This window comes from Gasterosteus aculeatus, chromosome 2 (assembly GCF_964276395.1).
Source record: "Gasterosteus aculeatus chromosome 2, fGasAcu3.hap1.1, whole genome shotgun sequence".
Lineage (NCBI taxonomy): Eukaryota > Metazoa > Chordata > Actinopteri > Perciformes > Gasterosteidae > Gasterosteus > Gasterosteus aculeatus.
The window spans coordinates 16236371-16251028 of NC_135689.1; the positions used below are offsets into that span (position 1 = coordinate 16236371).

The following is a 14658-nucleotide window of genomic DNA, read 5'->3' on the forward strand; positions in this document are numbered from 1 at the left end:
ATTCCTGTGATTTCTTTGTCATGCCACGGGCCTCCAGTCAGGAAACCTGGTTGGTGGTTTAAAAATAAGCCCCTTTATATGAGCAGCTGCTTTCCAGAGCGAAACGAGCGTATTTACGACATTACTTCACTAAAGGATTATGAAACCTACTGGTCTCTTGATACAATCTTCTCAGCATTGCAGTGTGAACCAGAGGAACGATCACCAACGCTGCTTTAGTCTCTTCCACGTGATTGGCTCAGCTGCACGCAGTCAGACCGGATGGAGCCGTTCAAAACACAGGTTTATTTCTAAATTAGTAAATATATATCTTTGTACGCACGCCGGATTGTTGAGGGGATTCCGCTGATCTATAATAGAGGGATTTAATGTATTTTTTGCATAAAGAGCAAATGCAACTTGTAGTCACTGCGGTCTTCCCACGCGCTAATAAGGCTACCAGTGACGTAACGCCTGAGAGGCAGTGACTTCCCATTGAAACGGCGTTAAACCAGCAGCACAAAAAGTAACCCTAACTTTCCGTGACTGAAAATGAATAAACTTGTATAGGCAAATATGTGACGTGTTTAAAGTAGTTTACTGACGCTAAACACGTGAAAGTTAGAGAATGAACGAACGCCACTAAAAGTTGTCCTCGGCGGCGTTCGGAACTTGCTCACCACCTCGACGTCTAGCGAAGCCGAGTGGCTCAACGCGGCTAACGTCACCTGGATAACCGGGTCGGTCGCATCTCCGTGGGCTCGTCGCGCCACCGTCTCGGCGTTAACGTGGTCGGTTGCGTGGCAGCGGTGCTGTCGAGCGGAACGTGTACAAGTGACAGCCGGCGCCGTGTCGTTACTTTGGCGGACAGCATCATGATCGCTAGCTAGCTAGCTTAGCTAGCCGGGCGTTAGCTTTAGCAAAAACAAGCGCTCTTGTTCTCTGAAGTCAGCTGACCGGCTGCCGCGAGCTGCCAGCAGACCAGTGATGGATCAACTGAAAGTAAAGGACCGCATATTGGAAAACATCTCCTTATCCGTCAAAAAGGTAAGTGTTGTCCCGTTGGTCCGCGCGCGTAGACGTTGTCACGCAATATAAGTGTTTTCACGTGATGTCTTGAAGCTAGCGATCGGTCATCTTTTGTCCGCCAAAGAGGGCAACTTTCAACCCGGCGGGACGTGACCAGCTGGGTGGGCCTTTCCCTTACTCACGGGATCAAATCACATGTCGACTGTTCTTTACGTTTTCTCAATTGTTCTATTGTGTTGTGGCTTCAGTTTCTCTTGTTGAGCTACGTGTACAGAACTGGTCTTGTTTGCCCACTGCAACATGCGTCGTAAACACGCCTGCAGCTAATAGATCAGGACACACATTCGTAACGCAGTAGATTTCTGCTCCTAATTTACATTAGTCGTGCAACCATTTCTTTTAGACTAATTGTGCCTGATGTGGTTGTGAGACTCTCGCGACTTGACAGACAACGTTGCATCCTCTTATCTGGACTTTCTGCACGCTCATACATTCACTTTCCAAGAACTCATGCAGTTTTTTCGTCATCTGTTTCAGTGATTTCCCATTAGTAGCCCACCAGTCCCACATGCATGCAGTCAAGCCTCCCTTCTATTGTAAAGGCTGCACAAAGAGCATGGCAGTGCATATGAAAATGTATTCCTCTAGGTTCCAAGAACGAGTACAGTGTTTACCTCATTCAAGCACTGCTGAGTCATGTCAGAAGATACCGCTCTTTACAATCCACTGTGCGGAAGCACCAAAGATAATGAGATGACTTCATCATCTGGTTTAAAAATTCCTTACAGCCGAAAATTACCTAACATACTTTATTTTTTCATACAGCGAACTTATTTGTTAAACTGAAATAGCTTCATAAGTGTAGCTTTAAAGGTCTGTCCTTTTTGTCATAGCTTTTTCCCAATACAATCAGATTTTGATAAAAATGGGCGATTTTTGTAGCTCAACCGTGAGCTTTTGAAACGAGCCTCTAAACCAGCAGCGGAGAAACCGTGTCCCGCTGTAGTTGCAGAGTTACTTTGCCGCCTGCGAAGATGAGACTCCCGCCATCCGAAATCACGACCGGGTCCTCCAGCGCCTCTGTGAACACCTCGATCATGCTCTGCTTTATGGGTAAGAGACTTTCTGCCAGCAAATTGCACACTAGAAAGAGGAAAGGTGCATTATGCCGAATACAAGTAATAGATCAACATGTGGATACATCACAGTACGTTAATGCTCCATTTCTGTAAAAATGTACCTCTTGTGTCATCCCTCTTCTCCCAGCCTGCAGGACATCTCCTCGGGCTACTGGGTCCTGGTCCTTCACTTCACCAGGAGAGAGGCCGTCCGTCAGATCGATGAGCTTCAGCACATAGCAACCAACCTCGGTCGAAGTGAGACATTTCTCTCGCTCTCACTTTGTCAAACACACTCACATTCACAGTGTTAATTTGTGTGCATGTTTGTGGGGCATTTCAGAGGAAATAACTTCTCTTTTCTGTGTAGGCCGAGCTTGGTTGTACCTGGCATTGAGTGAGAGCTCGTTAGAGAGCTATCTGCGCCTCTTCCAGGAGAACCAGGCATTATTGCAAAAGTACTATTTCAAGTAAGTGATCCAGTTCCCCTGAGCTTTATTACCTAAAATATATTGATGGTATGTAACGGGTGGAAGTGGCATTTCAGGAACTACTTGCTGTGGTTTTCAGAAAACAAATCGAAAGATCTCAAGTGTGAAAACATTGGTTTTGTGGTGAGAGAAGTGAATGTCTGTCTTTTCCATGACGCTAACTGATGTTCCTCTCTGCTAGGAACGCACTGGTCTGCAGTCATGACCACCTCACGCTCTTCCTCACGCTGGTGTCCGGCCTGGAGTTCATTCGCTTTGATCTGGAGCTGGTTAGCATGCGCTTCATGACGACATCAATATACAAAGCCGCTCCGAAATCGATCGCAGCGTGTGTGTATGCGCGTGTGTGTGTGTGTGTAACGTTTCTTCTGGGTGTCGCTGGAACAGGATGTGCCGTATCTGGACGTGGCCCCCTACATGCCGGAATACTACAAACCCCAGAACCTGCTGGACTTTGAGGAGCGGCTGCCCAGCTCCGACAGCTTGTCCCTGCACTCCTTCACCTCCCTCACCTCCACCAACCTGGAGTGGGATGACAGCGCCATCGCCCCCTCCAGTGAAGGTAAGCAGGCGGGTGTGTCCCGATTTACTCTGGTTGGCGTCGGAGCCGTGATTAATGGTGGAAGCGCCCGCTGCTCTTTGCTGATAAGAGAGGAGAGATAACAGATTTGTTTCAGTCTGAGATAAAAAAAACATCTTCAATCCTTTTTATTTACTGATAGTGATCTCCTATTATGTGCCTTGATACTGATCCACATTTTCAGCTCAGAACAGCTTTGTTTAAGCCCTTTGCTTCACTTATTCACCAGTGATTGTCTACTTTTAGAGGAGGGACACCTGGCTAGTTTAACTGGTTACATAATCATGCTTGCTTTATACATCTGAATCATTCACCAGCCTTTGAATTAGCCGCATCACGTATGAGACGAGTGAGACTTTTTTGTGCCACTAATCTGGACGCTTTAGGACCAATCGTGATAATAAATCAGCATTTATTTCAGGTTCATGTTCGGCTCGAGCCTCAACTACACACTCGTATGCAGTGGCACAGATTCAGGGAGTGATGCTGGTGGCATGTTGAAGCAGAAGTTAAAATGATCCTCGCAGACTCCCGTGACTCAGGAATACCAAAGTTCATTCCGTCAAATGGGCCGTTTGGGGTCAAGAGGTCCTTGCGGTTACAGGATTTTGTCACCTAACGTTTTCCCCGTCACAAAGTAGTGAGTCAGATGTCCCGCTTTAGTTTCAGTTCCCACTTTGTTGAGTCTGTTATTTATATACCATACATCATGTTATTTTCTCTTCCATTGTAATCTCCTGTCTCCACTTCATCTCTCTAATATTAATATTGATATTGAATGTCATCCTTTTTGTTTTTTTAGATTATGATTTCGGTGACATCTTCCCTGTGTTGCGGTCATTGCCAAGTGCAGACTGGGAAGGTGGGACATTGGTCAACCCATCCCCTTCCTGCCATTTCATCCCTGCCTCCCTTCCTTCCTTCCTATCTCCCTTTGTCCCTCCTATGTGGCCCGGCCATCTCTCAGTTTGTGTGCAATGCATGCTGTGTACTCTCGTCAGTAATCAGACGTGTTGGTATGTAAAGTACAGCTGGCTGGTGCAACACACTGCTGGTCTGAGGCCACGGAAAGGAGCACAATGAAAAGTGCTTCTAACGTCTGGTATGTTCAGCAAATGTACTGATGTGGCTGATATGACTTTGACCAGTCTACAACCTGGATTGGTTGTGGATTTGACTTGATATAGGATGCCGATGGCTTAATTCACATGCACAGACCTTTATGTTAACCTCCATTAAACATCGGGAATGATCAAACTGAAAACCTAAAGTATTTTGATAGCATTTTAATTTCTAGTAAAATGTGAGAATCCACGTTGACTTTTGGTAAGGCTTTCCTCAAAGAGTTGGGTTTAATTATTGAACCAGATCATAGTGAACAATTGGAAAGGTAAGTTTAGGAAGAAGCACGGCTCCTCGGTTTGGGCGGGTTCATCCCTCCCGTTTCTGCACGTGTTACTCATCTTGGGAATGATCCGAATGCTTGCTCAGCCTTTTCATTTGCAAGATAACCGCTTGGTGTACAACCTGGTGCTCGCCTCGCTCGCTCTCGTCTCCATTACGCGGTGCTACCTGTTTGTCTGGTGCAGTGTTGTCTTTCCGTGTGATATGTGGCACTGGTCTATGTTCAGCTCAACCGTAGTGTGATCAAGAACCTCTGCTTAAGTACATAGATGGCAAATTCTTTAACATTATTACAGCATCGGCTTGCAGTACGCTTGTCGGCGTTTGTAGTTTGTATGACCACATAGCGAAAGTCACTAAAATTTGAAAATGGATGCGGTTGTCTCTTCCACAGTGAGGTCAGTCCACTCAGGATGAATCAAACATGCTGATTCTTCTAAATGATGTCATCTAAATATGTGTTTAGTATGACGCCTCTATAAGTGCAGTGGTAAAGCATGACCTAGGCCTGTGCCATGAAAAAAAAGCTGCTACTTGATGTCCTGTGCATTGCGTTTTGTCCCTTTCTGCCCCTGCCTAAGAACTACAAAGGACACTGCAGCCGCTAACATTTGTTTGTGTGCGATGCTGATGAAGAAATACACAGTTTTTGTGAAACTGTCTCGTTGGCCAGCTTTCTATTGCTATTCAAAACATGAAGGAAAAATAACCTTTTCTGACTGCGTATTGCTAGAAAGTACTTCAAACTACTACCTAAAAACTTTTAGATTTGTAAATCGATCAATCGACTTACCAGCGAGACGGTGGCTGCAAGAATTCCCTGTAACTCTTCTGCACATTTCGGACTGAATACGGGAGACTGCTATTTGAACCCTCGATGTAACTTTCCATGTTAGAGGGCGACCTGACCGACCAGGCCAGCTGCCCGCGATCCAGTGGCTCCGATCCCCAGACGGTGGTCAGCGACACAGCGCTCCTTCCCGCCGGTGCTGTCCAGGCGAGGGCTGCAGCTCCTCTGGCTCCGCACAGCCCAACGCACAGACACAACCCCTTCAACGAGGACTCGGACACCAACACCTCCGCCGACGTCACGCCCGTTCACCTGGCCAGCTGCTACAGCGCAGAGAGCGCCTGCAACGAGCTGGAGGTCATCAGGTAACCTGCGACCGGCTCGCCTTGCGTCAGTTGTTGTAATTGGAACCGCGGCTAACCCCTCTGGTCGTCTAGGATGGCCCGGCGACGGAGAACCTCGAAGAAGCGACGCGGGAAAGGCTCCACGGATTCCATCAGCAGCCTCCATAACTCGGTCTCCTCCGAGCACTTGGAGACGGACAACAGGCGGATGTCTTCGGAGGACATGGACTCGCTAAACGGCGCCGTAATTCAGCCGGACGCAGAGGGCGAGCTGGGGAGAAGCCGGGTGGGATCAGAGGTCGTGGAGGAAGGAGAGGAGGAGGAGGAGGGGGCAGAAGGCCTCCTGAGGCTCCCGGAGATGACGGACACCTCCATGGAGGCTGTGGGCCAGCCGCTGCGCGAGGTCATGGACCGGCTCAACGGGGCTCTGGAGATTGAGGAGGTCTGGGAGCGCCGAGGGGAGGGGGAGAAAAGGGGGTCAGATTGTAACCGGGGTCCCGAGCCCCCTACGCGGCAACCCTTTCGGGAGAAGTCCGAGGGAGAGCCTCCCGACCCGGCAGCGGGAGAGACCTCCGTCTTCCTGCAGGCCGCTGCTGAGCCTGCAGAGTTACGCTGCTTTACCCCCAACAGTTCGGACTCTCCTCCCTCAGGTGGTCGCTACGATGACCCTACAGAGCATAGCCGGTCGCAAACTCTTTCAGGCGGTCTCGAAGATGAAGGAGACGCAGAAGCGTCAGCAGGACAGAAGGCCGAGATGAAGGCCGGCGAGGTGGACGCGGAGGAAGGAGAGAAAACTGTCCACAATGAATTTACTGAGGAAGCGGAGCGTTCTCACCCTGCAGAGTTTAAGTAAGGAGTTGTGAGGGAAAACACACACACACACACACACTTATAGTTGTAGTTTTGTTTAATGTGGGTTTAATGTTTGTCTTCATTCTCATCTCATTTTCAGGGTGGACAACAATCACCTGCTTCTTCTCATGATTCACGTATTCAGAGAGAACGAGGAGCAGCTCTTCAAGGTGAAGACCGACCGACTTGTTTTTTGGGGAGGTTTTATTTTAAAAAAACATCCTTCGGTCTATGTGAATATTTGAAATGTACATATTAACATTTGGAGAAGTAAGGCAGCACAATGCCGTGGTCTTTTGTTCTTATTCTCTTACCAGGCCTGTTTTCAATCTTTGACAGGACAGAAGTGGTTTTGGAGACTGTTGCTTAGTGGAAGTGTTGAAAGACTCTTGTTTGCCAATTTCCTTGTAACTGCTTTTACTCAGGTTCTAGGGATATAGCGGTCTGGTTTAAAAATCCCCACTTTTATCATGCATAAAGAAAGAAAAATGTAGATGTATTACAATTTGCCATTCGCTTAATTGCCTGAATAATTCCAAATGAATTAAGAGTTCACTAGTCTGTAATAATTGATGAGCAACACAGATGAATTGTGGATGTTTGCCTGTGTGTTTTCAGATGGTGAGGATGAGCACGGGTCACATGGAGGGGGACCTGCAGCCCCTCTACCTGCTGCTGACTGACTGTTACATCTACCTGCTTAGGAAAGGTAAGTGCGTGAATGGCCAGCATGTACGAATGAGAGTTTCTTCAGGTGTTCTTTAGGCAGAAACTGCTCCAGGTTGTGCTCGGCACACGTATTGGTTGTAATTACGTTTTCCCTCCACAGGTGCAGCAGAGAAACCGTACACAGTGGAAGATGCCATTTCCTATAACGAGCTGGACTACCTTTCAGTAAGTGTCCTCTGCAAATGGATTTTCTGTTGTCCAACATGGGTCCGTGTCTAGAGCCACTGTTATTTACACACGGCTTGTCTTTTTTGCCTCATTGGATTCACATGCTGGGGGCTTTCTACAAGGATATGTAGTAGGCAGTCAGTGGGGGAAAAGTAGCCAGCTGATGACAGCCCACGCGTCTGTACACAAACACAACCATGGAGGGAATGTGGGGGCGGGGCTAAACAATGCATATTTCTCACATATTTCTGAAGCGTACGCTTGTAGTTGTCAAAGGTACATTCATAGTTATTTGCTACTTGTTAATTAAAACTGTTGTATTATATTCATCTTTTGTTCTAATATATTTGCTATCTAGCAAGCTATCCTGTGATTATGGAAAAGCTCTGCATGGTCCAAAATGTGGTCCATGTAGAGTTAATAACAATATATTTATGAGCTACGTAGACTATAGCCAGATGGGACAGCTGGCTGGTAGAACCATGTTCGTTCACCGTCCGATAGATCAGCTGCAATGCTTGTTTTTCTTTAGGTGGGCCTTGACCAACAGACAGTGGCGGTGGTTTGCACCAACAGACGGAGGAAATTTCTGTTGGACACCGCTGATGCCTCTCTGACTCTGTGAGTGGACCAATCTCTTCCTTCCTGTTTCCTCGAGCAGTGTGCAACCCGTTGTCCCCGTGCAAAGAGCCGGCATGCACACCTCCAAAATCACAACTTTACTCTATACATGTTTACGTGGTGCACTGTGATGCACACGCGGCACTTTGTTCAACTTATCTACTCTGCCCTTCTTCACTTGCAGGTGGTTCCTGTCTGTCCTCGAATCGGCCATGGTGAAGGGCTGTCGGGAGCCTCCTTACCCCTCTGTGCTGACTGACGCTACCATGGAGAAACTGTCCCTCACCAAGTTTGTCTCCCAGGAGTCTCAGTGTGAGGTACAGACACGATAAGCTTCTCACACGCCGTATCGGCTCGTTCTTACAGGTCGGCTCTTTGAAAAAGAATGATACAAACATGTTACTCATCAAAGGGAAACTCACTGTTGTGATTTGTGACACAAGTGATCTCAAATCAAAGCTAGTGTGTGGCAGACTATAACACTCTATTACTCTCTATTTCTATATACCACGGGTGGGTAAAAATCCATATCAAATATGTAAAAATATTACTTTTTAAAATTGCATCACAACAATGATATGATAATGTCTTCCTCGAAGTTTAAAATATATCATTTACACTACTTTATTGTATTAAGTTTGGGGAGTCCCGTATGATAAGATTATCTTTTACTCTGACATACGGGGTAAACTAACACTTTCTCGTTTCTCCAGGTGTGCGAAGTGTCTATCCAACTGTATTCACTGGTCCACTGGGAGGATCCTATGGACATGGCTTTGTCACCCCAGGGTGGCCCACCGATCTCGGGCCTGTCTGCCAGCACCAAGGAGGGGGCTCTGCAGTACCGGGCTGGAAGCACCTACCTGGGCAGAGAGGTGTGGAAAAGCTGCTACCTCGTTCTCAGGTATTTACAGGTCACGCACGCACGCCACCATCCCGCTCCGCTCCGATCAATATGTTCATTGAGGTCGACCGGGTTCCATCATCCTGTTACTTACTGTCTACTACTGTCTTTTTTATTGTATACCAACCACGTGTGTTCTGATTCAGATTGATTGATTAGGTGAATATTATCTTTTCTTGCAGTAAGGGGATCCTGTACCTGTATGCAGAACGAACCGACGTGACCCCTGTGCTGTCAGTCACCATGGGGTGAGCTTCAACCGGCTGACGTTTTGACCCGTCATTGCAGGACATTGCAGGATGTTGATGTGTTTTCATGCCCGACAGAGGAGGGCACTGTGGCGGTTGCCGTCGCTCAAACAGCTCAGAGCGTCCGCACGCCTTCCACGTCATCCTGACGGAGCGGCCGGCCCTGGAGCTTTGCGCCAACAATGAGCAGGACATGGCCGAGTGGATGCTGCTGCTCTGCCAGTCCGTCTCCAAAGGGGTAACGAGTTACATGCCGCCTACTCACAGGCTTTTGTCCGTCTGCTCATTAGTACACCAGTTGGTTTATGATCAATCCTCAATGAGCATTTCTACCCACCGGCCTTAAATTACGTCAAACCTTTTTAATACTACATTCATTATAAAGGTCTGATTGACATAATAGCCACTATTCTTGCAGGTCATCCCTCAGGGTGTGGCCCCCGCTCCGTGTATCCCGTGTTGCCTGGTGATGACGGACAGGAAGCTGCTTACCTGCCATCAGGACTGTCAGACCAGCTTCTTCCGTTCGCTCGGCAGCGCCGATATCTGTGATGTCACTTCCGTCAGCGTGGAGGCCAACAAGGAGTACTGTGTCATTGTGAGTGGCCATTTCATAACCTCTCTTGGTGTTGTTCCAATGTATGGCTTTATGTTAGACTTAAACTAGTTGATTTATGTTATATGAGATATATATATGATATCAAAACACTTTTATATATGTATGTATTGACTATCAAGTTGTTATTAAGTTCCCTTGTGTTTGCAGGAACATGCTTTTGATTACAGATGCATTACATCAAATATATATATATATCATCTATTTTATGATTTATTACAGAATTGTTCTCCACTGAATGTCAAATGGGAGGATTTTAGAAAGATTACTCGCCCGATCCAGATCAAAGTATTCTGGATAATCCTCTTGTCTTGACAAAGATGTTTGATCATGTACCCGTTTCTCCGTAATATGATATTTCCAGTCTGAAATGGGCTTCATAACCTTATAAGACATCCGTCAAACAAACTGCTGACTCTGGTATGAAATAGCTTTCAGATAAAAGGAGATCAAGAGTACAACCTGTTGGGCCTCATGTTTAATTCATCTCTAGTTAAACTTTGTCATAAAAGGGCCTTCCTCCACATCATTATATTTTGTAACGAGTAAATCGAGACGTATAATTGGTATTAATCGACGGCCTTGCTTGCAACCATGAGAACAGTATGACATTACTGAATTGACATTGTCTGTTAGTCACATGTAGAGCAGCTTTAGTTTTACCTTCAGTATGTCCTTATTGTATTGACGGCACAGGAGGTTCTTGAGTTCTTACAGCCTTAGCAAAATGTTTGTTGGATCTAAAGGCGTTAACATTGAACAGTAGTCCTGGTGTAATTGTCCCACGTGCCCCTCTGTAGGAGTTTGCAACGGATCGGTCCCAGTTCCTCCCCCCATGGGTGTTGTACTTCAGCGGCTGTGGAGAGCGAGATCGACTGCTGAAGGCGTTGGACGACACGTGGAAGGCCGTTTACCAGGTGGGAGGATAATCACACCAGTCTCTATTGCGGTTGAATAATATTGCGATATTTGGCAACCCAGAGATCTTCGCATTCCACGTATTCATTAAATGCTGCTAATGTCAAACCCGTGTTTATGTCCTCACTATACACAGGTGGATCTTCCCCACAGAGAAGTGTTGGACGTGTCCGTGCAGAAGCGCTGTGGGGAGGCCCTCGCCCTGATGACTAGCGCTTGGCAGAGGGCGGACAGTCTGGCCCGGGGCAGAGCCCAGCGTGAGCCCTGGTGCTGACAGACACGCACAGACGCACACACACACACGCGTACACTAAGCTGTGGTTGGCCAATAGGAGGGACTATTGGGTAAACAGTCTTCTATGGCTCCAGGATACGCAGAGTAACTTCAGTCGGTGGGACTGTAAACTGAGCTGAAAATCAGACGAGGTTAGTGGTTCGATGCACTACAGCACAAGCATGTGAAGCTCCTCTGATTCACTGATGAAATGTTTCTATCAGAGAAGCATCCGGCAGAATCGGTAATGCATACGGCACAGCGCAACAGCAAGATATTCTGGCTTCAAGTGATATAAATCAATATTTAACAGACAATAGAGATTTGCATTAGATTCTAATGACACATTGGAATTATTCCTTTTAGAGAGCTTCTTAAGAAACAGCAGTTCTGTGCCATCCGTGTAGATAAAGCCCTGTAGGAAATGCAAAGACTTTGACGCCCGCCACCATTACGATTCTTACATCCTGCTGAAATTTGGGAACTTTGGGAATTCTGCCAGCACAAAGTAAACCTTGACTTTGAGGCTTGAACGGGAAAAAAACCCACACATTTACTGCATTGAGGAAGCTAAGCGGCGGGGGAGGGGGGGGGGGACAAGGACCCGTAACCAGCAGCTTCCCTGCACAGTGACTTAGAAACAAACCAATCCGATGCACGTCAGGAGCAGTTGATGCCTGTGCGCTACGTGGAGGAAGTTCACCGTCCTTGCCTTGTACACACAGAAGTGATGCCCTCTAACCTGCACAAGCCAGACAACAGTGTGAAGATAAGCCACTCCTTAGTACCAGGTACTAAACCAGTACGGTTCTAGAGTCTGTGTGCAGCATTAACACGTAGTCCTTGATGGTTATGGATGTGTCTGATATTCAGTTTAAGTGCACATACCTCTACACTACACAATATGAAGAATATTCGGTTCAGTTGCACTGTGAACAACATGCTCATTCTCCATCTGAGCACTGTCTTCACACGTTGAATGAAGACTTGCCTTGTATCTCCACCCAGTAGAGACGAGTGGAGGCTTCCATGCAGACTTGCACATTGTTTTTGCTGTTAGTCTTTTTTTTAATGGTAGCAGTTGTTTTAATATAACATGCTTTTTATGACCTCTGCAGAGAAAGTGGGAACAATCGTTACAAAATGATTTAGTTGAGTGAGTAACACGATGTGTTACACATACGGCCCCTTATTGTGGGCCAGCAAGGAGGAAGAATTACACTGAAGAGTCTGTTTCTGACAGACAAGTTCTCTTGTTTTTATTTTATTTTCCACCAGGGGTTGGTGGCACATTACGATACAGTAGTGGATCTCTCTACTTAATGAGAACATCCCTTCCTCCATGAGCAATGTAGTGGTGCCGGACCATGTCTGATGTTTATGGAATCCTTTAAGCTAGAATCTCCATTTTATTCTCTAAATAATTGCAGGTGTTTTTTTTGGATCAAACTTCCTAGTTGTCCCAATAGTGTCTGTAGTCATCTTCCTGGGATTTTCATCATAGTGCGCTCGCAGGAGCTGTCACCAGTGGGCCGTGCACGCTCAACACCACTGCGTTGTCTCGTAGTAGTTAATTACTCCCAAAAAATAGTGACTGCAGACCATCGTTTAAAGAGAACTATTTGAGATTATTACTTTAAACAGACATTTTTTTTCTGTTTTTAGCAGATTATTTTGAAATAGTAATATCTTTAGCTGTTTTTGGAAGCGGGATAGAAAGAGCCTAAACCACCCTTCAGTTTCCCTACGGTTCTCGGCAGCAGGAGGTTGTGCATGTGTTTCAATCGGTCGTTATCACCTGAGATCTGAGCGGAGATCAGCCGGGGATTTATTTTGCAGTGACAATGAAGCCTTTCTGTCAGCCTCGACTCAACCGGACGAAGCCTTTTACACATACGAGGCACTGTTTTTCCTCCTGGTGTTGACTTGGCAGACTGCGATGAAACAATCATCCTGGGTTTATGTTGGATGTTCTAGTTTCTTCTCTTTCCACTCGTCTGAGGCTAAACATGTGCTGTCTGTTGGGCTCGCTATCACTCGCAATACGGTTTCTGCGCTCAACGTTGAATGTTGGTGCAGAATGTTTGCTCGTTGTTATTTAATTAGATCATGCTGCGTTTTTCAGTTAATAAAAATAACCTATGTGTTGTGTCAAAGTGGATTCTATTAGTACAGTATGATACTGGTTTGTTTGTTTTTAAACGCCAAACGCTTCAAATGATACCCAGACCTATACATGTGTCACTTATTTATTGTGTCTCAATCACCGTGTGTTACACGTCAGCATTAATCTGTGCTTTAAGCCTTTCTAAGTGCCACTTGGTCTCTTCTATCTTTTTTTTTTTTAAACAAAGAAATCTATTCTCAGGTGAAAAGGGTCCGTCACATCCAAACCTTAAGACCCACCGTGTGTTATTTGTTTGAATACTGCTGTTTTGTTTTTTTTGTTTTGTTTTTGATATTTTTAAGTCCCGTTTTCTATTTTGGTTTGATGCAGCATTATGAAATTATTTTGCGCACAGAGACACAGCTGAAAAATAATATTAGGTGTTGGAAAAGGTGTGTAGAAGTCCTTTAATAATCGAATGGGTTCTGAGGAGGCAAGTTGGGGGGTTGAAGTCGTCTTCAGGACTTTTGGACCAGGGAGAGCACACTTGCAATAGTTGGACTTACTTGAAATGTTTGTTGGGTTAACAACAAAGAATCAACTGCACAGAGTTGTGGCTTACGAACGTATATAAATACAGAATTCAAGCAAGTCTATTTGAGCAGTGTTTAGAATTTGTGACATTGCTGGCCAATGGTGGATAACATCGTCTGAGTTATGCATTGTGAAAAGAAGCGCTTTTTTGACTTTGTTCCTAACGGTATTACTGCATGTCCCCTATGTATCATGTTTTATTGAATTGTAAATACAGCACTAATCAAATATAAAATATTGTACACTCACACAGGAAGATGTGCATTCCCAGAGGGTTTTACACTGTTCATAATGGTAATGAATGTACAAATAAACCGTTGTGATTGGACAGCCTAACTGAATAAACTGAAACAAAACCTCGGCTCCTGTGGTGATGCATGCGCTCTACGGACCAGTATACCTGCCTTTTAACATTCAGATATGTTTCTGTTGTAGGTAAGACCAGAGCGTTCAGAAACACAAGGACAGTCATGTTAGAGCAGGGACACGAGATTTACAGGTAAGAGAGCAGCTGTGTGGGAAGTAAACTGTTATTAGACAAACGAAATATGTGGTCACGTTGCACGCTGTCCTTCCTGCTTTAGTCAAAGGAGGGCTTTCACTATGAACACTGCGCACTGACTTCTTGTCAGATAAGCGTCGTGTCGTATTGCTGCATTCTTCATTAGAGCTGCAGTTCCTCACAGTCGCTAGTAGAGGTCGCACATGAACTTCCTCTTTAAACCCTGTTCGGTGCTTTGATTGTACGCATCCTTCAGGAAATGAAGACTGGTTTCCATAATTCGGATCAAGCTTCTTAGTTGCAGTTAAAGTTGATCAATCGTGGCTCGCGCAACACTGTGCAGTAACTCCACAGCACAAAGCCAGCCAAAGGAGATTTGTGTGAGGGAGA

The 14658-nt window shown here is 45.9% G+C and overlaps 1 protein-coding gene across 2 annotated transcripts; it reads left to right on the plus strand.

Moving 5' to 3' along the window:
- The first annotated feature begins 172 nt into the window (after nucleotides 1–172).
- plekhm2 (pleckstrin homology domain containing, family M (with RUN domain) member 2) lies at nucleotides 173–14122 on the plus strand. Of its 2 annotated transcripts, XM_040193301.2 has the most exons (20): nucleotides 173–1026; nucleotides 2015–2121; nucleotides 2275–2384; nucleotides 2497–2596; nucleotides 2799–2886; nucleotides 3005–3179; nucleotides 4000–4059; nucleotides 5498–5756; nucleotides 5829–6584; nucleotides 6688–6757; nucleotides 7206–7296; nucleotides 7417–7481; nucleotides 8017–8105; nucleotides 8290–8422; nucleotides 8819–9009; nucleotides 9192–9257; nucleotides 9336–9495; nucleotides 9676–9855; nucleotides 10674–10790; nucleotides 10928–14122. In XM_040193301.2, the coding sequence occupies exons 1-20, from the start codon at nucleotides 967–969 to the stop codon at nucleotides 11063–11065; spliced, it is 3015 nt and encodes a 1004-aa protein (XP_040049235.2). In that variant the 5' UTR covers nucleotides 173–966; the 3' UTR covers nucleotides 11066–14122. The 2 variants fall into 2 exon arrangements, with proteins under 2 accessions (XP_040049235.2, XP_040049236.2); XM_040193302.2 differs by lacking the exon at nucleotides 4000–4059 and having other exon boundaries at nucleotides 182–1026.
- The last annotated feature ends 536 nt before the right edge of the window (nucleotides 14123–14658 follow it).

What these genes read in the sequence shown, in the direction of transcription:
- plekhm2 (XM_040193301.2), top strand. Translation starts at nt 967, where the DNA reads ATGGATCAACTGAAAGTAAAGGACCGCATATTGGAAAACATCTCCTTA. An exon ending in AGCAACCAACCTCGGTCGAA is followed by an intron (nt 2,385 to 2,496) that starts GTGAGACATTTC and finishes TTTTCTGTGTAG; the next exon opens with GCCGAGCTTGGTTGTACCTG. An exon ending in GCCAGTCCGTCTCCAAAGGG is followed by an intron (nt 9,496 to 9,675) that starts GTAACGAGTTAC and finishes CTATTCTTGCAG; the next exon opens with GTCATCCCTCAGGGTGTGGC.